The sequence below is a fragment of the Geotrypetes seraphini genome, chromosome 13, assembly GCF_902459505.1.
Source record: "Geotrypetes seraphini chromosome 13, aGeoSer1.1, whole genome shotgun sequence".
In the NCBI taxonomy this organism is placed as follows: Eukaryota; Metazoa; Chordata; class Amphibia; order Gymnophiona; family Dermophiidae; genus Geotrypetes; species Geotrypetes seraphini.
In genome coordinates this window covers 73,316,651-73,341,188 of record NC_047096.1, presented here as the reverse complement: position 1 = coordinate 73,341,188, position 24,538 = coordinate 73,316,651, and the positions used below count along the sequence as shown (strand labels likewise).

At 43.0% G+C, this 24,538-nt stretch overlaps 1 protein-coding gene across 10 annotated transcripts in view; it reads right to left on the bottom strand.

The window, feature by feature from the left end:
• GPATCH8 (G-patch domain containing 8) overlaps nt 1-24,538 on the bottom strand; it is a 134,297-nt gene that overhangs the window by 18,670 nt on the left and 91,089 nt on the right. For 4 of the 10 annotated variants that reach the window (XM_033919391.1, XM_033919392.1, XM_033919398.1 and 1 more), the window contains 2 exons: nt 14,572-14,639; nt 11,741-11,827 (listed from right to left, as the gene is read on the bottom strand). In XM_033919391.1, coding sequence (XP_033775282.1) covers nt 11,741-11,827; nt 14,572-14,639 — 155 coding nt within the window. Of the gene's footprint in view, nt 1-11,740; nt 11,828-14,571; nt 14,640-15,732; nt 16,717-16,738; nt 21,991-23,887; nt 23,998-24,538 lie in introns of those variants that run through there. The other 6 variants (XM_033919396.1, XM_033919397.1, XM_033919394.1 and 3 more) reach the window with 5 other exon arrangements.

Sequence of the window (24,538 nt, the reverse complement as noted above, 5' to 3'; positions counted from 1 at the left end):
TATTTCGATCTTGTTCCCTCTCAGTCTCCTCTTTTCAAGGGAGAAGAAGCCTAGGTTCTCTAATCTCTCGCTGTACAGCAACTTCTCCAGCCCCTTAACCATTTTAGTCGCTCTTCTCTGGACCCTTTCGAGTAGTACCGTATCCTTCTTCATGTACGGCAACCAGTGCTGGACGCAGTATTCCAGGTGAGGGCGTACCATGGCCCGGTACAGCGGCATGATAACTTTCTCCGATCTGTTCGTGATCCCTTTCTTAATCATTCCTAGCATTCTGTTTGCCCTTTTCATCACTGCTGCGCATTGCATGGATGGTTCATCGACTTGTCGACCAGTACTCCCAAGTCCCCAGGAAAGAGACTTTGGAGTACTGGTAGACAAGTCGATGAAGCTGTCTGTGCAGCAGCGAAAAGGGTGAACAGAATGCTAGGAATGATTAAGAAAGGGATCACAAACAGATCGGAGAAGGTTATCATGCCGCTATACCGGGCCATGGTACGTCCTTCACCTGGAATACTGCGTCCAGCACTGGTTGCCGTACATGAAGGAGGACACGGTACTACTCGAAAGGATCGATCACGGCATTGGAGAAACAGGTTGCCAAGCAGGCTGCCAAACTTGATAACCTCAAAAATAGGTCCAGGAGGGGGACTCTCCGCTTCGTGGGGTTGCCTGAAACCCTACCTGAGCAGCAACTTGGCACTCTTCTCAGCTCCTGGTTCCAGAAAGAGCTGCCCCTGCCCGCCTATTGGGGCTTGCACAGGTGGCTGGTGGTGTGTGTGTGGGCCCCTGTGCGTTTTGTGATTCTCCCCAGTGCTTTGCGTTGTGTTTTGTGGGACTAGTGCCCAGGTGGTTCGAGTGGGGTTGGGGTAGGGTTTTTGAGGTATGGGTTTGGGGGGAGGCTCACAATCTGGGCTTTGGGATGGTCCTTAGTTCTTATTTTCTCTTTTTCTTCTGTTTCTTGTGGCTCTTCTATTCTGTTCTTCTTGATGAGGGGACTGGATGGATTCTTCTGTGCTTGAGTGAGGGGGTGGGGGTGGGCTGGGTGCCTTCCCCCCTAGTTTTGCTGAACATCATACTTTTATTACTATTTCTATTGACTCTTAGTCTAGCTAGCACTAAAATTGTTTCTTGAAATGTGGGGGGTATCACTTCTCCCATAAAGCGTACCAAAATCTTACAGGCCATTCAGAGGCAAGGTGCTGACATAGCATGCTTTCAAGAGACACGCCTCTCTGATTTCGAACACCTCAAATTACAACGTTCATGGGTCGGCGCTGTCCACTTTTCTTCCTCTGGGGGCCGGCTTAGGGGGGTAGCGGTTCTCATATGCAAATCGTTACAATGCACAGCTACTCTCCATCAGAGAGATTCTCAGGGACGATACCTATTACTTGATTTGAACTTACGAGGCCGGGCTATTTCTTTGTTAGTTGTCTATGGTCCCGCCCATAGAGATAAGCAGTTCTATAGAGATCTGCTGTGCCCTTGCACTACTGCTAACTTAGATAACTTGATGGTAGTAGGGGATATGAACTTGGTTCATGACCCTCTTTTGGATAGATCCATGGGTCTCCCGTCTGGTGGTGAGGGAGCGGGTAATGATTTGGTAACTTTTACTACAGCTTTGGATTTAATGGATACGTGGTGCTCTTTACACCCGAGGGAGCGAGATTACACACACCTCTCCAGGGCTCATGGTACTTATTCCCGTCTGGATTATATTTTTGTCCAGCGGGGGGTGTTTCCCTTCATTTCATCGGCGGCGGTGGGCCCTGGGGAGGTGTCTGATCATTGCATGGAATGGATTGAATTGGAGTCCTCACACTATTATCATCAACGGGTGGGGGGGGGGGAGTGAAGATTTCCTTCTAACTTGTACAAGGATCCCCACTTTTTGACCTACCTTCACAACAAGTGGGAGGACTATGCTCACAATAAATTCACATCTTACTGACTCTTTTTATTTTGGTTGGCGGGGAAGGCTGTGCTTAGGGAAGATATAATTACTTATGTCAATGCTCGCAATAAGAGATTGGCAGCTGGTATCTTGGGATTGGAGAAACAAGTTGGAAACACAAAGTGGCATATGTTAGGGTCCCCTCTAGGGCTAACAAGGAGACTTTGCTGACCTCTCAATTGTCCTTGGACTCTATGATACACGAACTCACCACGCGCATGCTGCTATATAGGAAGGGCATTTATTATCTTTTTCATGTGCTTACAGAGGAGGGCAAGAAGATGCCCTTTTCAGACTTACAAAAGGAGTTCTCTCTTTCTCTGCGGGATATCTTTCCTTACCTACAACTTCATAATTACATTTGGAGTCTCAGTTGGACTGATCTGACTGAAGATGTCCAGGAGGAATTAGGATTTTTATTTACTCTGCGGACTCAAAATAAAGTTCCTCTAAGATACCATCACAGAGCTCTATTGGACTCTTCTCAAGCCCTTATGTACCGAGCTTATGCTGCAGCGTGGGAGTCGGATCTTTCCATTACTCTGTCGGAAGCTACTTTCAAGTCCTTTGTTCTTGCTATTCACAAGGTCACAATCAATGTAGCCAGTTGGGAGCTCCAATATAAATTTGCTCTTCGCCTACATATATCTCCCCGCCGGGCCTATTTGGCAGTCCTAAGTGTGGATGCCGGGAGGTCACTTTGGGACAGGTGCAACACTTTTGGGACCTGTTGTTGCGGGCTCCTCTCCTCTCTCTGGAAGTGTGGCTTAAAGCTGGAGGCGAACGTCCTCTTTGATGTTTTCTCTCTGCAATCCCCTACTCCGAAGGGCTATCCTGCTTTTCTTCAATGGGCGATGCTTCAAGGAAAAAAAACTATCTTGTTGCTTTGGCTGCAGCAGCGGGCCCCTACTCTTCACCCTATGGAGACAGCATATGACCACTTTGCTGAAAATGGAGCATACCCAGCTCAAAACTCTGGAATCTTCAGCAGGCCAGTGGTTTATGCACATTTGGGGGCCCTTCTGGAACTCCTTTTCCCCCGGTGCAAGGAGTAGACTTTTGAACTTCTGAGATGCTGTGCATCAAACAATGTATCTTCTATTTATGCTACTTCCACTTATCCTCCCTTTTTTTTCCTCCTCTCTCTCTTTTATTTTCTTTGCACCCTTGCTTTGGGGTGGGTGGTTGGCTGGGTGGGTGGGGGAGGATGGGGTGGGCTGAGACTGGGGTTGGAGGTTGAAACTGTAAAATGTTTGAGCTTGCTATTTACTGGTTTTGATACTTTTTTTGTATTGCTGGTTCACGTGTGGCTGTGTTTGTTCTCTGTTGCTCAATAAATATGATTTAAACATAAATGGAACGAACCAAATACTTACGAAGCCGCAACAGGTCAGCCATGAAGAGTTGAAAAGCAGGAAGCTTACTTTCTGGTAGGTAATTTTGGAACGTAGCAACTTGCTTGATCAGATGTTTCATGTAAAGAGAGAAATGAAACGTGTAGTTACCAGACTAGTTGGCTAACATAGCATTTTGGAAGTCTCTTGCCAAACCGATCCATGGTCTTGCCCTCTCTGCCAGGAGGGAAAGAGGCATACACACTAGTCCCCAAGGATTTCTTTAAGGTAGATTCAACAAGGAGAGACTCATAAGGAAGCTGGGCTTTGTCAAAACCTGGAATAGGGACTACCCTATACAAAGAGTCCAGCTTACGAGGAGCCACTGGAATGGTAAGTGGCGTTTCCATATTTTTGTAAAAAGTCTCCAGTAGAATGTCCTGAATAGGGAGCCTGAGGAATTCCTTAGGTGGCTGATCATAATCTAAAGCATCTAGAAACTCCTTAGACTATTTAGAGTCAGCTTGAAGAGGAATAGACATTGTCTCAGACATTACTCTCAAAAATTTAGAAAACGAAGATTTCTCAGTCAAACAGGAAGCTCTTGAGAAGGTTGGTGAAGAGAATCCTCTTCTGAAGAGCTGTCATGGTCAGATAGAACAGGCTCTGAATCTGAATCATCCAATAGTTCTGAATCTCAGGTTGTTCAACACCAAGGAAGCGACACCGAAGGTTGAAGGTGTTTCAACTTCTGCAATACTTTTCCTGATCTCACTGGCGTCGAGTCAGGAGATGTCTGAGTTGAAAACGACCGGTGCCAGTGACTGGTAGGTGTTGGTTCTTGGTCAAGCAGTGATGGCACCGAGGGAGATTCCCCAACCGGCTCAGACCGGACTGGCACTGGTGGAGTCGATGTCGACATGGGAAAAACTTGAGTCTGGAGCAGAATTTGTAATTGGTCCCGTAACTCATCCCTAAGCAACTCCTGAATATGTTGCTTCAAAGTACGAACCGGTACCGCTGGCTTCTTTGCCGGTACCTTTGGTGCGGTTTTACGCTCTGGTGATGAGGAAGTCGAAGTCGAGGCACTCACAGAAATCGGAGTAGAACGTTTTTGGGGTTTCCTCGAGGTTGACAGGACTTGGCTCACTGCTGCTTTGACCTGAGGCCCAGAGGGGGTAGGGAAGGCTTCCTAGCCAGCTTACCCACTGTGAGTTGCAACATCGGAGTTAACGTTGGTGGATCCACCCTCAGTGTCATCTTGGTCGGTGCGGTCTTGGGCGTCGCAGACGGTTGTCGGAGATGAACTTGGCTCCGTGTCCATTGTGGTGCCGAATAGTAGTCTTTGCTGAAGTAACCGGATTTTTAGGATGCGTTTCTGAAGGGACAAGCAACGGGAGCAAGAGTCGGCACAGTGCTCGGGTCCCAGACACTGCAAGCACCAGCAGTGAGGGTTGGTTAACGAAATGGCCCGAGCACAGCGACCGCACTTTTTGAAACATGTCAAATGCTGGGACATGGACGGGAAGACAGCCGTTGACAAATCGAACTCTATGGCGAAGAGAGTCCATAAGGCCCAAGTGGCCAGAAGATGGGAAAATAAAATAAAAAATACTGTTTTTTTTTATTTAGAAAGAACGATAAGAAAAGAAACAAATTATGACAAAAAAGTCACAATCCGTGAGAGCGGGAAGGCAAGCGAAGAAAAATAAACTTCAGCAGAATCTGAAGCGCGTCTTACTAGCTCCGTGGAAACTAGAAAACTGAGGGACCGCAGGACCATGTCTGGCGGGAAGGTACTCGCGCATGTGCGGTTCAGGCTGTTGCGAACTTTCTGGAGACTTAAAGTGGCGATGCACTTTTAAAGTGGTCCGTACCAGGGCTCCGTCGGTGATGTCACCCATACGTGAGAATATGCTGCCTGCTTGTCCTGGGATAATGGCAGATGCTATCTTTGAAAGGGATGCATGTTAAAATATTCTCTATTCATTTCACATTATGTCTGCATGATTTCCTGCCTCCAGAAGTGGTGCCACCTCTGCTTCTTCTCTTTGCGATTTCATGCAGATCATGGGTTACAACTTGATCTATATGATCAGGACATTTTGCAAACTGATCTATCCACCACTATTTTTGCTGTCCTCTAGATCATATTTTCCGCTCCTGCTTCTCTGCCTTAGATGGAAGACTGCTTATGTATAATGCAAATGAGTCCTGAATCTATACCTTTATTTATGCACCTAAATGTCTTTAGAGACTATAATCATGATGCAGATGCATGTTAAAGATAGTATGTATGATTGCCATATTAAGTTTATATTTTAATTAACACACTGAATTTTAATATCACATTTAAGTAACCCAAAGTTGCTATTAAATATTTATTTCTTTTACTTGCTTATCCCAAAAAGTCTGTGTTACTTATGCACATTCATAACAGATTAGGTTCTTACTTCAATAATTTGAGTTCTGTTAGGATACACAGGAGTCCATATTTAAGCTGTTGATTCTCACTTCCCACAAAACTGCAGAAGGATATCACTTTAAGAACTTGAACCTCCTCCCCTTCTGCAGTGGAGAACAGCGCCCTCCTCAGTTGGTATTAAAGCAATTGAACTTCACTGAAACAAAGGAGAAAGAAAGGCATGGGGAACTCCCCCGGCAACAAACATATTCTGTTCTATTTTAAAACTTAGGAAATAGAACAATGATTAATAAACAATTACCCAGTGAACAATAACCATGGACATGAATAACTAAGAGTCAATCTGCTAAGTGTAACAAGCAGGGGCTATAGGACTCTCCCAAGAAGAAAAAGAAAAGGAAACTCCTTGTTCCTGCAACACATCTATGCATCATCTTAGAAACAGTAGAAGAGGTCCCGAGATGGACGACGGCAATTTCCGAGGCAGAAATCAGGCAAATCACAAGAAATCCACATCGGGAGGGTAGTACGGACTCCTGTGTATCGTAACAGAACTCAGATTATCAAGGTAAGAACCTAATCTATTGTTCTGTTGTGGATACACAGGAGTCCGTACTTGAGCTGACGTACCAAAGCAGTGCCATACGTCAAGGGAGGGGGATGGGGACGGGCAGATGAGCCTGTCCATAGAACTGAGGACCCAAAGGTATCATCCTCTTGAGCTGCCACATCCTACTCTGTAGAATTTTTTAAAGGTGTGAACATAGTTCAAGTAGCTGCTCTATAGCAGTGATTCCCAACCTTGTCCTGGAGGAACACCAGGCCAATCGGGTTTTCAGGCTAGCCCTAATGAATATGCATGAGAGAGATTTGCATATGATGGAAGTGATAGGCATGCAAATTTGCTTCATGCATATTCATTAGGGCTAGCCTGAAAACCCAATTGGCCTGGTGTTCCTCCAGGACAGGGTTGGGAACCACTGCTCTATAGATTTCATCAGGCAAAACAGCCTGACTCTGCACAGGAAGTCACTACACTTCTTGTGGAATGTGCTGCAAGAGAAAGAAGTGGCTATTTTCTGCAACAAATGTAGGAAGATGAAAATGTCATGCAGATCCATCTGGCAATGGAAGCTTTGGAAGCTGGCCTATCCCGTCTCGAGTAACTGGTAAGCATAAAAAAGATGATCCGAAAGCCTGGAGTCATTAGTTCTCTCCAGGTAGATAAGCAGGGTCCTACGCACATCCAGCTTGCACAAAGGTTTGTCCTGTATGGTAGAACTCTAGATTGAAAGGCAGTCAAATGAAGTTCCTGACTGACATGGAAGTTGGAAACCACCTTTGGAAGAAAGGAAGAAACTGTGTGCATAGAAACACCTGACTCCATGAAACAGAGAAACAGCTCCTTGCAGGAGAGGGCCTGTAACTCTGAGTTCCTTCTTGCTGAAACTATGGCAAACAAAAACACTGTCTTCATTGTAAGGGTCTAGTAGGGAAGCCTCCAATAAAGGCTTGAACAGAGCCCGGACCAGGCCCTTGAAGACCAATTGAGGTCCCAAGATGGGAACAGTCTGCACCAGGGGTGTCAAAGTCCCTCCTCGAGGGCCGGAATCCAGTCGGGTTTTCTGGATTTCCCCAATGAATATGCATTGAAAGCAGTGCATGCAAATAGATCTCATGCAGATTCATTGGGGAAATCCTGAAAACCCGACTGGATTCTGGCTCTCGAGGACCGACTTTGACACCTGTGGTCTGCACAATGGGAGTCTGAGCTTGAGAGCCCCACTCAAAAACCAAGTGACATCTGGGTGAGAAGCCAGAGACCAAAGGCCACTCTGAGTCCATAAGCACGACGAAACTGCAAGACTCTTTTTGAGACTGGCTTGAAGGAAAGCAAGGATCACCAGAAAGGGAGATCTCTCAAGTTCTACCTGCTCCTTGGCACACCATAACAGGAAGGTCTTCCAGGTCTTAGCATAAGCCATAACTGTTGGAGACTTCTTAGCCCTAAGGAGTCATAACCACAATCTCTGAATAACCCTTCCAAATCAAGGCCATGGAAGAGCCATGCCATAAGACTACAGCGTTCCAGCTTCTCTGTCAGAATTGGGCCTTGACTGAGAAGCTCTGGGTGAACAGGCAGTTTCAGAGATCTGCGTCTCTGCAGATGCACCAGATCCACGTACCAAGGTCTTTGGGGCCAGTATGGAGCCACCAGGATCACCAGAACTCAATGGGCTGCTATCCTGCGAATGATCTGACCTACCATGGCCCATGGTGGAAATACATAAAGGAGCAGATCGGTGGGCCTGGGCTGTGCTGAGTCCAGCCCTGTACTTCCCCACTTCGGGTGAATCTATTCGAATCGACTAAAAAAAAAAAAAAAAAAATCGGCCTGGCCGATTCGGTAACCGACCCTCCTTCCTATGTCTTCCTGAAGCAGGTGCGGCAGTGCTGCCTCTTCCTGGCCTGCTGCTTCTGCTTTAGGGGGCGAGGGGGTAGGGTCAGTCAGGAAGAGCAGCAGAAATCCTTGTTTCGTGCTTTGGCGCTCTTTGCTGCATCCTCCGGCTTCCCCCTGGTTCCCCGCTCTTACCGCAGCCTGCAGAGAGGATCGCCGGTGCTCTATGGGATCCTTACAGGCTACCACCATCCTCAGAAGCACATTCCCTCTGACGCAGTCCCACCCTTCCTCTGACATCAGGGGCAGGATCGCGTCAGAGAGAATGTGCTTTTGATAATGGTGGCAGCCTGCAAGGATCACGTAGAGCAGGGGTGCCCAATAGGTCGATCGCGATCGACGGGTAGCTCGCCAAGGCAAAGTGAGTCGATCACCCAGGACTCACTTTGCCTTGGCGATCTATCGGGCCGATCAGTCTTCCTCTCCCCAACGTCAATTCTGCCATCGGAGAGGAAGTTCGGGCCAGCCAATCGCTGCCTGGCTGGGCGGAACTTCCTCTCCGACGGCAGAATTAACGTCGAGGAGAGGAATGCTGGTCGGCCCGAAGCAGGGAGAGCATGGGGCAGGCGTCGGCGTCAGCTTTGGGGCCTGTTATTCATTGGTGGCGGTTTGGGTCCTGTTCCCCGATGGCAGTGGCAGTGGCTTGGGGAAGGGCAGGGAGAAAGAAAGAAAGGGGGCAGGCAGGGAGACAGAAGGAAAGAAGAGAAACAGAAAAAAAGAAAGGGGGCATGAAGAGAGAAAGAAAGAAAGGTCAGGGAGAGGAAGAAAAAGTTGGGGGAAGGAATGAGGTGTGGAGGAGAGGAAGCATACAGGCTGAAAGAAAGATTGGATGCACAGTCAGAAGAAGAAAGTGCAACCAGAGACTCATGAAATCACCAGACAAGGTAGGAAAAATGATTTTATTTTAAATTTAGTCATCAAAATGTGTCTGAATTTATATCTGCTGTCTATATTTTACAATATGGTCCCCTTTTACTAAACCGCAATAGTGGTTTTTAGCGCAGGGAGCCTATGAGCGTCGAGAGCAGCGCTGGGCATTCAGCGCAGCTCCCTGCGCTAAAAACTGCTATTGTGGTTTAGTAAAAAGGGAGGGAGGTGGGTATTTGTCTATTTTTGTATGGTAGTTACTGAAGTGCATAGTGCATAGAGTCATCTGCTTTGACCTCTTTGAAAAAACCCCGGAATAGGAATGATAATTAACAATTCTATGCGTACAGTGTGCGTTGTGTTTTTTAAAATTTTATTGTTGGTAGATCATTTTGACTTGGTCATTTTAAAAGTAGCTCGCGAGTCAAAAAAGTGTGGGCACCTCTGACGTAGAGCACCGGTAATCCTCTCTTCAGGCTTCGGGAGGAGTGGGAGGCCTGGGGGGGAAGCTGAAGGATCTGCAAAGAAGGGGAGGAGGAACATACAGGCCTTTGGGAGGGGTGGGTCAGGCCTTCGGGGGGCAGGCCTTCAGGGGAGGAGGGCCCTGGTCTAGACGTACAGGGAGGGAAGGGAGAAGGGGTACTGCTGGACAGGCGGGATGTAAAAGGAAGGGAGAAGAGGTGCTGCTGGACCTGGTAGAAAGGGAGGGAAAGAAAAGGTTCTACACACTGGAGGGGAGGGTGATATGGTGCATGGGGAGAGAGAGCATGTTGGGTTGGGGGGTGGGAAGGAGGGTTGCCATTCGAGGGAACAGGCAAGGACAGAGAGAGAAAGAGTGCAGGAGGCAGAAAGTATTAGACTCCTGGAGAGGGCGAGATGGATGGGGAGGCAGAAAGGAGGGAAGAAGAAATGTTACACTGGGGAAGGAGGGAGAGATGCTGTATGAAAGGGTAGTTGAGAAAAGGAGAGATGGTGGATCTGGGGATGGTGGGGTCCATCGCTGCAGCTGCGTGGATGGAGATGAAAAAAGGGAAGATGACAGACCTCCGGAGGAGGGAAGGGAAATGGAAGGGGAGGACAGAGATGGAAGATGGATGGTTAGCACGGAGAAAGAAGGAGACCCTGGCAAGTGAGTTATCAGAAGACAACCAGAGCCTGGGACCAATATGATTTGAATAATGACCAGACAACAAAAGGTAGAAAAAATAATTTTATTTTCTGTTTTGTGATTACAATATGTCAGATTTGACATGTGTATCCTGCCAGAGCTGGTGTTAGATCGCAAACGTGAGCTAGGATTTAACAGAGAGAGGAAAAGTATTTTTTGTTTATTTTGTTTACACCACAGCGCCAGTGTAGGTAGGAGAGTGCAAAGGGGGTGAAGAGGCTATAAAATAAACCCACCAGGATGTTTGAAAAAAACAAAAACAAAAAACACCACTTTGGGCAGGAAAATCGAATCGCAAAATCAATTCAATAGGCTGAATCGAATCAAAATTTTTTTTCCTGAATTGGGCAGCACTACTGTCCACTCATTACTAGATGAGCTCATTCTAATTCAGATTTCTCAGCACGCTGAGGAAGTTATTAAAGAAATATATTTCTTAGTTATATTATACATATGCAGTGAGGCCTGTGAAAGCACTTTATCAGTGCAGGGACCAGGGTTGGAATCATTGGGCCAGCAACAATGCAGCAACCATGTTCAGATGCATGGAACATGCATTTCTCAGAGGACTCCAGGTCCTTAACATCCAAGTCCCCCTGCACGTGATGAAAGGATGCTACCAACATCCAATCAGAATCTCTGTTACTAGGGGGTTTGATCTGTACACATCTTTGGTAGAGATTCTGAAAAGAAAGACAGACCAGAAAGGAGGAAGGACAAGAAGAACCTTCTAAGGACTGACACACAGAGAGAAAAAAGTTTTTCTTGATGATCAATGGCTGCTGTGAAGGAACTACTGATGTGTATTATTCTTTCTCACTGCAGTTCCAAATCAAGAGTTCATGGTATGGATTGTGCTATTTTTCTAGCAGGATCACCAGCTATCTAACCTTTGACCAACAGTGGACTTAAGGGCTTGCCCAGGTGAAGCCTATCAAGGATATGATTTGCTTACTGGCATGATGAGATAGGGATTTAACTTATGCGACTTGTATGGAAATTGATTTATCATAGTTTGTAATGTGTGTTGAGCTGTTCCTAATTAAACTCATATGTACTGCAGAGGAAGATTATGTCAGATTGTTAGTAGTCAGTTGACTACTAACAAGATAAGAGTTGTAAACAGAAATGCCTCTGGCATGTGTCCAGAAGTGACAGTAATTGTTTCATATCAAAACAGCATCTTACCCTTATTCATTATCAATCTACCATATGATATCACCTCTTATGAAAGATCCCTCAATGAATAAATGAGGAACTTTTCAAACACTTTTGGAAAATCCACATACTTGTATACTATATTGAATGGCTCATCCATATTCACATCCTTGTTCATGTCATCAAAAATTCTAACTTTTTTTTTTTTTTTTTAAAGGCACAACCTCCCTCCCTCCTCCTTTGCTAAATTTAAACTGGATCTTCTCATATACAATCAAAACTTTTGTTCTAATATCTTCCACCAGGTTATTTAGCACCAACAACAGATTTCAATCACCATATGTCCTTCATAAATAGGTCAGGTAATGCATACCTTGTATTTCTGCCTCAACTCTTCAGTATCTTCCTTCTCCACTTCCAGGACACGCCTCCGCTCTGTTGCATCTTCTGCATAATCCAGCTAAGTAAACAAAACTTATATTCTCAGAAAGCTAAGCAACAGACTTACAACTTAATCTCCTTGAAAAATACTTATGAAATATTAATTAAGTAAGTCTGAAACCTGTGCGTGTTTTGTTTCAGGAAACAGGCTTAAAAATGCATCTTGCTTCATTCGTAGACTTCATCATGATCAAAAATCAAAATGGGGAAAAACAGCAGGATGATCTATATGAAAACAGCTGGTGATCTTGTTCCAGAAATCAGTGGACCTCCGACATTGACCGCCATCATTATGAGCCCCAATGACTCCAACCTTTCATTGCAGAAGTCCCACAGAAATAAAAGGATCGACCTGATACCGAGAATAAACTATTACGTATACCATATATACTCAAGTTTCAAGTTTATTTGGTCCTGATATACCGCTTTTAAGTGCAAAGCGGTTTCCAATTATACAGAGATTTAAAAAAATATATATTTAAAAAATATAAAAATGGGAGGAAACAAGACTACATGAACAGTACAGACAAAATTAAAAAAAAATTTTAATTCAGAAACCCTTATGTTCTTTTTTTTCATGTTTATTCATCAGCGTATATACAAACAAAATACATTCAAATTATACAGCTGGTGAGAGGAGTAACCACTATTGATAATAGTTCTAATAAGTGGAGAAAGAGACCTCAGTGTAATCCAGGATAAAACAAAATAATAAATCCTAGAGACAACCTAACTTCAAAAGAATTTCTGAAGTAGGAGACACATCCCTGGTCATAAAAAAAACTCCACTCTACGTTCATAATACCAAAAACTGCAGACTTAATCTTTCCAAAAACTCTTACTACAGTTATATTGAAATGAATTGAACAAAAACCACTTTTCTTCATAAATGTGGTCCACTCAACATGCAGCTCAAGGCAGAAAAGCAAAGAGGTACCCTGGATGCCCCACTTGCAGTGTTCCTCATACATTGTACATAGTATGTTGAAAAACCGCTGATTAAATATGATTGCTTTGTAAAATCCACAGTGGTCTTGATACGACATTTAAGTATATCACGGGCCGTATCGAGGCAGAAGATGATGTCTTCTGTCTTATAGGACCCTCGAACACCAGAGGGCATCCGCTGAAAATCAGAGGAGTGAAGTTTCATGGTGATACTTCTTCACCGAAAGAGTGGTCGATCATTGGAACGAACTCCCACCACAGGTGATTGAGGCCAACAGCGTGTCAGACTTTAAAAGAAAATGGGATATTCACGTGGGATCTCTAGGGGAGTAAAGTCAGGGGGGTGGGTCATTAGAGTGGGCAGACTTGATGGGCTATGGCCCTTTTCTGCCGTCATTTTCTATGTTTCTATTCTTTGAGACATTTCATGTACTTATTTATATATTAATATGTTCTCTACTTAATTTAAGCCTTGGTGGCTAGTCCGCTTTTAGGTTGAAATTTGGCTGATGATTCCACCATCTTACCGTTGTGTATTTTGGCATTATCAAAGTATAGTCCTTTATATTAATATATATTTAGGTTGACTATGAATATTTGAGTTTATATAATCATATTTATAAGCAAAACTTTAAAAACAAATACTTGAGCAAAAAGTTTAGGCTATACTGTATACTTAATGATAATACTTAGTAAAACTGCCCTCTTTCTATGTATTTTATTTCATTGATTCTATTTGATATATATATATATATATATATATATATATATATATATATATATATATTTATTTATTTATTTATTTATTTATTTATTTATATAATTGTTCATTTTATTTATATGTTTATTGAGGTTGAGTTCATTGCTCTGAGCCATACATATTTTAATCTTATAGTGTGTAAATTTTTATTATTTTATATTTAATGTTGTATGTTTGAATTTTACATGGTCTTCTGTTTTATAAAATTTTGATTTTATTCTCATTTTGTAGTGTCCCCTGAGGGAGTCATATTTATATGTCGAAACTAGGATCCTTGTTAGGATGAATACTTATTAAATAAAACCGTTGGTTGGTGGATTGGATATCTCTCTTGCCTTTTTTTGTTGTTAGTTTTGAGAATAAACTAATGCAGACATGGGCAACTCCGGTCCTCAAGGGCCAGAATCCAATTGGATTTTTAGGATTTCCCCAATGAATATAAATTGAAAGCAGTGCATGCAAATAGATCTCATGCATATTCAAAACCCAATTGGATTCCAGCCCTCGAGGACTGGAGTTGCCTATGGCTGAACTAATGTCATACCTGTACAGGTGGTTAAAAAACCTCAAATACTAAGAGTAACAGGGCCATTCAGCCAATCACTTCTTTCAAATGGAAGTGGTGTTCATTTTATTAGATTTCTTGGGCCCCATGCTAGAGCTGGAATGTTCCATTGAATATGGTATTATAGAACAGTGGTTCCCAACCCTGTCCTGGAGGACCACCAGCCAGTCGGGTTTTTGGGATAACTCTAATGAATATGCATGAGAGAGATTTGCATATAATGGAGGTGACAGGCATGCAAGTCTGCTCCATGCATATTCAGTAGGGCCATCCTGAAAACCCGACAAGCTGGTGGTCCTCCAGGACAGGGTTAGGAACCACTGCTAGTTGTAGAAATTCTGGAAACTTGTAGCCTCATTCAGTGTGGCTTAATTTGAAATTGGAGCATTTAAAAGTCACTCAAATCTAAAGGGATATCAATTGTTTCAGATGAAACTCATAATCTCCTTGCAAATAAGTGAAGAAAAGCTCACTATCTTCTAAGGCTTACCTCCATCTCCATGCGGCCCATACCCATGACATCATACTTGACAACAATTGGAATGGGATCAGTTCTCCCTGTAAAGGGAACATACAGATGCAAGGTAAGGGAGGATCAACATATCAGTTCAGGTTACACATTAGGTTTGGGTGGTTAGAAATCTTGTTGGAGTGCAGAGACCAGAAAGCTACAGTGAACCAAACAAAAGCCATTCTCACAGCTTACATCCCTACACTACTTCTGTGCTAAGAGGAGCACTTTGGTGTTAACTAGGGGCAGTAGCCAACTTCATGATTGATCAGGACAAGAAAAATTACTCTGGCTTATGACAAAAATGATAAATGCCAGCCTCACAAAAAGGTGAAATGCTGGATGGTATATGTTCATTCAGGTTTTTATCTAGGTTGTGTCAAATTTTTTAATTTCTATATACTTTTTTTTCCTATTTAACTGCTGCCAATGGCTTACAGTCTCTTAAAATCTCAGCCCATCAGAGCAAAGAGGAATTTGATAAACCTCTGGAATCTCTTGATGGCAAAGTTAAATCCAACTCTGGAGGATGAGGTGCAAAGGAACCAGAAAGGTTACAGATTATTTTACCAGTTTCAAAGCCCATCTTTAGTTCTGCGAGATAATAAAATATAGTTGCTGCAAAGAGTGATAAGCCAGAATTTCTTTTTTTTTAATCATTTTGAAGACCTAGCTGCTTAATATTGATATACTTGCTTAAGAGTTTTTCTGATATCACTTGTAACAAATTGGTAAGCTGTGAAAAGGACTATTTGCAAAGAAAATTTGACTTTAAAACTAATCAAAACTATGCTGGAGATTTGTCATCCTTTTAATGTATCTTTAGTCCACTCATAACCAGCCAAACAAAGCAAAATGGGGCAGACAAGCTTTTTACTACCACAGCTCCATTTTTAATCAGTGGGGGGCAGGGAGGGACCATTTGTCTCAGTTTCTTTTACATCACAACTTTGCTGTTCATTGTGATGTAAGCCCAAGGCCAGAGACGACTTACCTTATCTGCAACACACCTTGAGTTAAAAAAAACAAGAGGTTTACTTCCTTTTTTTTTTTTTTTTTTTGCTACTGATAATAAACCAATGCGTATTCAGTTGCTCTTGTGTTATAAAATTTATATATTATACCTTTGGGCTGTATTACCTCACTTCTTTTTATCTTGGTAATATAGTAGAAACAGGATTTCAAGTGGGATGCTTGTTACATGATTTTAAACCCAGGTTGCTTTGTTTAAAAATTGGACATCTTTTCTTAGTTCCACTAGGAAAACAGAAAATGGAGGAATTTAAACGTGTTCAAACCAAACCACCAATACTTGAGCATTTAGTGAAAATAAACAGTATACATCACTTAAGAAGAACATCCTCTGTCTGGTATACAATTTTTCCTGTAAGGGAAATGTTGGGTCCAGACAGCTGCTTAATTTTGAAAATTGCTACAAACTGATCTTACTATTTAAAGCCCAAAGGTATAATAAAGCAGTGACTGCAATCTTTAAGCAAAAGAACTAAAAATTGAAGATCAAGTTAGAAAAATGACTACATTACCAAGTATCATTTTTATAACGTTTTGGACCAGGGATTTACCAGTTTAAAGGTTTGGGGGGGAAAAAAAAAAAGCTCAAGATCCAATGGAAGGTTTCCAAAATATGAAGGCTTTTTAAAATAAAGCAATCTTGCCCTTTTTTTTTTTTAAACTCATGGCCTTTGAATTGGTAAACCCCTGTCTATAAATATTCTTTCAGTACTTTTGCTTCTTTTAGGTAGTCAAAATTTTTTGGTAAATAAATTGCAGTAGCAAGTGTCATCAAGTAAAGGAAAAACTAATCTATATATCAAGTTGGGAGATTACTGAATATTCATGTCATAACTTTTTCAAGAGGGTAGTTTTTTGTTTGTTTGTTTTATTGCTCCTTTTCTTAATTGTTTTTTTTTATTTTTGCAATTCTAACACAAAACAGAAAGAGTCTTGCTTAGCAGTACCCTTCAATGAACAAGGAACAGACAGGTGTGCATAAAATAAAGAAAGGAAATTGATAAAAATAAGAGATCAAGCAGAAGGATGAAGGTTACAACAGAGAGTAAAAGCCTAACACTGGTGCACTGATGACAAGAGGAATAATAATTCAGTCTGAAAATAATCAAATTACCACTGCTAAGTTTACCATCACCACAACAAGTCCAGGATCAAAATGCTGTAAAAAAGAAACACCATTTGTTAGGCAGAAATCAGAAGGGTGGGCGCAAGCAGGCCCTTTGCAGCAGATACTCAAACAGGATGGCCTAGGAATGTGCCGAAGATAAAATCCCAGTTTCTCCAAAGGGGTCATGGGGTTCACTATACATGATTATGGGTGAAAACTCAAGGTGTTTAAACATGCAATACTTTCCCTGGAATATTAGTAACTAAATGATAGTGAAGCCAATTTCAGTGACCACCTCCTTAGTCTATCAACAGAACAAGATTAGTGCTTGGATGTATTTTATACTAACAGTTAGCAGAACTTAAACACTAGTTGTAATAAAAAGAAAGATTAGGTTCTTACCTCGATAATCTTCTTTCTTGTAGATGTGTCTAGTGGTCTTGAATGCTAGGTTATGCACCTGAACCCGCAAGTTGCTTGCAGAATGCTGTCAATCATTTTTTTAACTCCGTCTCCTTCCCAGGAACCTGCTCCTACCCCCTCAGTTTGTACAAAAGCAATCAAATAGCACTGTAATGAGAGACATAATGGAAAGGATGGAAATGGGGAAAAATTCCAGACCTTACAATTCTGTTCTGCTCTATAACAAACATTACCAATTAACATTATAACATTCAGCTAACTGCTCAATCCAGATACAAAAACATGTGCAACCACCACTAAGCTTAAACAGAGCTCGTTGTCCTGCTATCAAGCAGAGATTTAAACCACGTTCTTGAGTGTTTTACTTTTTTTAAAAAATATATCCTCTCAGTTCATCTAAGAGACAGAATTCTCCAAATTCAGACTGATCTTAAGGCAGAAGGTAAGCGAAGCTCATTGACAGGGCGGGATTTCAGGACCACTAGACACATCTACAGGAAAGAAGATTATCGAGGTAAGAACCTAATCTTTCTTTCTAGTGCAATGTGTCCAGTGGACTCAAAAGCTGCATCTTTCCTGGCTGCTACATCCACCCCATAGAACCTGGTAAAAGTATAAAAGGTAGACCAAGTAGCTGCTCTGCAGATTTCCTCGGGCAAATCCACCTGTGTCCACTCATGAGGTAGCAACTTTTCTAGTGGAATGTGCTTTCAATGCAATCGGTGGCCGCTTACTGCAGCCCACATACACAGAGGAAATGGACATTTTAAGCCATCTGGAAATTGAGGCTTTAGACACCGGCCTCCCTTTCTTAGCATGACTGATCAGAACAAAAAGGTCATCAGATACCAAAACTCATTAGTAACTTCGAGGTACTGGAGAAGAACTCACTTGACATCCAGCAAATGCAATGTTTTATCCTTTTTCTTAAACCCTGTAGGGTGAAAAGTTCTGATTTGACGTGGAAGGCTGAGACTACTTTCAGTAAAAAGGGCATAATTGTGTGTACTGAGAACCCTGCTTCTGTAATCTTAAGGAACAGTTCCCTGCAGGACAGAGCTTAACTTGGAAACTTGTCTCACTGACATAATTGCCATCAGAAACACCATCTTGACTGTAAGATCCAGGGGGGGAAGCCTCCTGTTAAGAGCTCATATGGAGCTGTACTGAGACCTTGTTAAGATCTGTACTGTATGGAGCTGTATTGAGAAGTTTGCAGAAAGGGAAAAGGAGATGCACTGAAAGGACAACTGAAGAGACTCTTTAATGGACCGGGCAAGATCTGGGTGAGAGGCCAGAGAGCCTCTTTCTCCCTGAGCCTAGGAACAGGAAAGGCCTGCTATCTGCACTTTCAGTGATCTGACCGACACACCCTTCGGAAGTTCCTCTTGCAAGAAAGTCCAGGACTACTGTCCACATAGCAAGGTCAGTGGGGCCAATCCGGCGTCACTAGTACTACCAACCCTGGATGGTTCACAATTCTGCAAATGACCTAGCGTGGGCCATGGGAGAAACACAAACAAGAGCCCTTTCTCTGGCCATGGTTTGAATAATGTATCCAACTCCGTGCTTCGGGGCTCGTTATCTTCGGCTGTAAAAGTGATCTGACTTTTTCTTTACCGCCGAGGCCATCAGATCCATCTGTGAATGCCCCCATCTTCAAACTATGGAGGTGAGCGCCTGGGGAGACAAAGACCATTCCTCCCTGTCGAGAGTGCGCTGATAGAGAAAATCGGCTTGCACATTTTCCCATTCCTGCTAAGTACAAGGCCGAGAGCCTGCAAATGAGCTTCTGCCCACTGAAAGAGAACTTCTAGGCCGAACGGGGGCGTTTCTGGTGCCTCCTTGCCTGTTGACATAGGCCACCAGTAGTCACATTGTCCAAGAAGACTCTGCCTTGCATTCCAGAGGCTTCTCCAGTGCCTGACGTGCTAGTCGAATGGCTCGAGTTTGTCGATTTATGGACCACTTTTCCTGAGCCAGTGTCCAACAACCCAGAACTGGGTGACAATTACAATGACCCCCCTCCCACCCCAATCATAAAAACTGCCATCGGTTGTTAGAATATCCCATTAGGAAATTAATAGAACCAGGCCACTTTGAGAGGGCAGTCATCTGCAGCCACCACCGCAGACTATTCTTTGCTTTCGATAACCAGGGAAGCGGTTCCTGAAGCAAATCCATCTGAGGAGACCATTGAGAGAGAAATGTCTTATGTGTAATCTTGCACAAAGGACCACCTCTATGGCTGCCACCATCAACCCCAAGACCTGCAGATAATTTGACGTTATAGGAGTTGGACTCTGTAGCAGATCCAAAATCTGCTTGGCTCTGGAAGAGAGATCTGGCCCAAGGCTCTGTCGAACAAAACTCCCAGGTACTTCAGGCACTGGGTTGGCTCCAGCTGACTCTTCTTGAAGTTGACGATCCATCCCAAGTCTTGGAGAAGTTGCACCACTCTTGAAACCACCAGTTTGACTTCCTCCTTGGATGGGGCTCTGATTAGCCAATTGTTCAAATATGGGTGCATTTGAATCCCTGCCGTCTGGAGGTGCACTGCTACCAGCACCATCACCTTGATAAAAGTGCAAGGTGCTGTTGCGAGGCTCAAGGAGAATGCCAAGTGGAAATGCTGCTTCACACTGTGAGCCAGTAAAATGAGAATTTGGAGATGGCCTCCGTCAAATTGAGGGAGGCAAGAAACTCCCCTGGGACTACTGCCACTATGACCAACCAGTCTCCATGCAGAAATACAGCACTTTCAGTGCAGTAATTGACCGACTTGAAGTCCAGAACTGGCTTCCACTCATCTGAGCCTCTCTTTTGCATGATAAAGTATATAGGGCACCTGCCCAAGCCTGATTCTTTGTCCTGTACCGGCTCTATGGCACAAAGATCCAGTAGCCTTTGTACCATTGCCCAGCTTCAGAGGGTTCTCTCTGGCCGGCTGGAGAATCTACAAAGAGGTCTGCTTTGTGAGCACTGCGACAAGGAAGATGGAGGAACTTCCAGCTTCAATTCTCATAGTGAAGTAGAAATAATGCCCTAGAGTGCAGAAGCTTTCAACAGCTAGTGCAGTGTGGGGTCTTCCCCCTAGTCCAGGGGCACTACTACTTCTTAACCACTGATCTCATGCAGAGAACCAGACTCTGCCAGAGAAACTGCCTCCTGGGACAAGAGTGGCATAGAATTAGACTTTCTATTCTCCCAGTCTATGTCAGACTGAGCCTCCTGGTCCAGCTCTGTGCCCTTGTCTGGTTGGGGGCACATGCTGAGTGAAGTTCCCCTCTGCCACCACCTCTTGAGTTGAACTCAGATGCTGAGGAACCTCAGCAGTTCAAATACGCATTCTACATAAGGCTTACAAAATCCGAGGTGAAGTCTTATACTGGGGTTATCGAGGACCCCCACCAGCAGGGATCCCCTGCCGGTCATCCTGGGCTCCGCAGCCACAGTGCATCTGCGCTTGGTCAATGCACCTTCGGAGGGTTCTGGAAAGAGTCTCTTCTCTTGGGAATGCACCTCCTGCAGATACCCAGCCCTGGAGGAGTCAAAAGAGGCTGAGCCCAAGGCTCCTGCCCCTCTCCCTTGTGCTCCACCACACACGGGACATGGACACTCCTTAACCAACCATCCAGCACAAACCTGGCATGATAAAGGGATAGGAAGGCCTGAGGAGTCCATCCCTGTTTATTTTAAGTAAAACTGAGGAGTTTTGAGGTAGATGGAGGCTTTAGAAAACAAAAAAAAGATTGTTTAAAATCCAAGATGGCTACCGCCAGTAAAATCATGTGAAAAACAGCCATGAGGTATCCCCTGAAGTACAAAAATTGCAGGGATAGGATTTTAAGATGGGAAATCTTAGCTCTGGCTGAATAAATCTTTAAATTTCACTTTTTGAGACTCCCCCTCGATTTTCCCCATAGGCTATAACAGTCTGTGCCATATGCCTGCCTGTTTCAGCTTAGGAATGTAGCTGGGACAAATGGAAAAGAACTTTGCCTCACAGGTTTGCTGTATGAACTTGGCCTTTGGGCTGCCAGTTGGATTGAAATTAGACCGAACCTCAACCCCCCGTGCCATGAAGGGGGAGAGGACTATGCAGCCAGCCCACTACTAAGCCCAGCCAAGCCATGAAAGAACCAAACAGCCTGTGCTCAAGCTCCTGATAAATTAGGGATGCGAGCAGCTAAGCAGGGGACAGTGCCTGAACTTAAAAAATACAAAAGCAGGCTGACTAGCTAGGTGTCCCCAAGGGCTGTTTCTGCTAGCAGCAGACTTCTGCAGCACAAGCCTGCATCTTCTCCCAGGTAGGAGGTTCCAATAAGTGGAAACCTCTGGGCACGAGCCTCCAACTGAACACTTAGAAAAAAATACCTGAAAATAATAAAACCACAGAGCAGAGCAAAAACACTTCTGAACAATTTGCTTTCAGAAAAAAAACAAACTGAGGGGGCAGAAGCAGCACCCTAGGAAGGAGGCAGCGTTCAAAAGTTGATTGACAGCATACTGCAAACGACTTGCAGGTTCAGATGCATAACCTAGCTTTCAGGAGCACTAGACATATTGCACTAGAATTACAAATAGCATGGGCAGCAGGTATTTTGACATGTACAAAGGCCCTTCAGTTCCATTTTAAAACTATCTGAAACTATTTCAGATTTTATATAAATATTCAATTTTTACTGTATTTTTACCCTAAGTTTTCTAATAATTGAGCAACACATAGTTAACTTTTTTCCTGCATAATTTGTGAGTGGACTGATCTCCTGTTGAGAAATCTCTACTTACCACCTACACATCCCAGTTCTTAACTGGCTGCTGCTAAGTGGCATCTCCTGGTTTATGGCAGCAAAACAAACTGAGGAGAAATCTCCTCTAGAAATACAAAGAAAGCAAAAAAAAAAAAAAAAATGCAGGTAGCTAAAAACAGAGGCATTAAAGAGGTCTAATTACAAAGCCTTTACTGGTAAGGTAACTGACCTGACAAGGCTGTGTTTCAGCCCAATGCCTGCAGTAGGGGACGTTGCCTACGTTTGCAGTCATTATCTATGCCACGTTTACAGTGCATAAATATCAGGTAATATGTGAAATATATGTCAGTGCAGAATCATAATCAATCCCCTTATTAGCCCCCAACTCTGTTCTGCTACTGTATTCAAAATTTTAAACCAGGCAGATGACATTTTTGTCACTTTTTATGCTGACTGGCAGCTGGCACCGCAAGCAGATAGTTATCTTCTGATGTTTCTGTACTGAGATATTTTTCATGTATTGCTTATATTGATGCACAGATAGTTACTGTATGCATGGGCAACAAGCCCTGAAGCAGGCATTATGCTGAAACGCAGCCATGTTGGGTCAAGTTAACAATAAAGACCTTGCAATTGGACCTTTGGGTACGCCTCTGATTTTGGCTACCTCTGCCTTTTGGCTTTCTTTAGCTCCCAGTTCATTCTATCTAGATAAACTCTTGACATATATCCAGAAAAAGGAAGTTATCTTTGCATTGATTTCCTTCCATTTTTATTGCAATACTGATAAATTCCTGAGGAAAAATAAAGCAAAAACTGAAAAGCCTTGTATATAAAGCAGCTTTAAGTGGGCTAAATAAAAGTGGTATTGCGAAGGGATTATAACATATGAAGTCCACACTGTCTATACACACATACACGTACACACACACACACACAGTATGCAACAAACTGATCCTGACAATTTACAATTTGTGCTTTTGGAAAATCACAGCAGGTTTAGCCCCAACAGTTATGAAGAGAGTCCTCCTTCCATTCACTTTAAAAGCAGATAAATGAAAGGAAATGAAAGTTCACAGGAATCCTAACATGGAGAATATTTCTAGGTAAAATATGCTTTGGTAAATTAAACCAGTAACAACTGCAAACCCAGAACTGGAGCCCCTTATTAAAATGAGGCCATTGCATGTTTGTTATCCAGGCGCCTACTCCTTGTAGTGACAAAGCCTTTCATGGCTGCTCTAGATATCTATACCACTATTACTCGTATATAGAAAATTGCATAAAACTGAAAAGACTTCGAGATGCACATTAATTGTCTTCTTCCAAAGGACAGTACTGGCTTTCAGACAGTGCTGAGGATGCTTTTGCTGTACCGGCAGATGCTGCGTTTTCATCAAACACAACCATATCCATTGTTAGTATTAAGTATGGTTAGGGTACCTGGAGGTATATTCCTGAGCCTCAAAAATACCAGGTCTTTAAAGCAATTCTTATGATATTATGCTAAAGGGAAACTATGTTTCTGAAACCAACAGGACTATTTGCTTTAGTAAGACAATTGTTTTTATTATTAACATGAATAGAAATGTTCATTTTAATTCAGTATTTACAATTTACTTAAATATCCTTTCATAGAGAGTCTAATTTCAAAATGGTAGCCTTTTATGCTGACCTGAGGATGCTAGAAACCAAACTACAGGACCAAAGAAAAATGTACTTGAAAGTGTGATCCTAAGAAATTATATTTTTATTAATGTTTAAAGTTTAAACATTTTCTAAGCACTAAGGTGGGCTTCTATTGTACCTAAAGAAAAAAACATATTGGAAATATCACTTAATGTCTATTTATTTCAAACCCATAACCTCAAAACTTTGATATGTGTTACTGGACTCTTCCCGTTAAAGTTATCCAGCTAATCTGTAAGTGAAGGACACAAACAGACCTTCCAAGCTAGGCGTGAAATGTTATACTCACAGACAATATTATCTTCCTTTGGGAGTACTGGAGTAAACAGTTCATAGAAAACCATGCTACTAGCCAGAGGTATTTCTCCTGAAAATACAGTAAATTGGAGCATGCTACAACTGTGGAGACAAGAATTTGTTGAAAGTTCAAACTATGAGTCACAAAAGGTGTCAGTAAACTGGGGCATCCATTTGCAGAAACACATTTTACATGCTACTGGGAACGAATGGGCTCTTTTTATTAAAGCTTAGCATGCACTAATGGACATTAGCATGTGTTAAGCGCCACATGGACCATAGGTATGAAACAGGACACACATTTAGGAAGTGCTAAGCTTTAGGAAAAGGGACCCAAAGGGAAAGGAAAAGGGACTTGATGCACTGCCTTTCTGTGGTTACAATTAAAATCAATTTACATATTATATACAGGTGCTAATTTTGTACTTGGGGCTATGGAGGATTAAGTGACTTGCTCAGACTCACAAGGAGGTGCAGTAGGAATCGAACATGGTTCCCCAGGTTTTCAGGTCACTGTATTAACCACTAGGCTACTCCTCCGCTCTGGTTAAGATTGCAATTTAAGTACAAAGCTTATATTTATATTGCAGTTTTAACCAGAAGTTAGTCTAGTTCAGGAGGTGGGCAATCTCGGTCCTCGAGA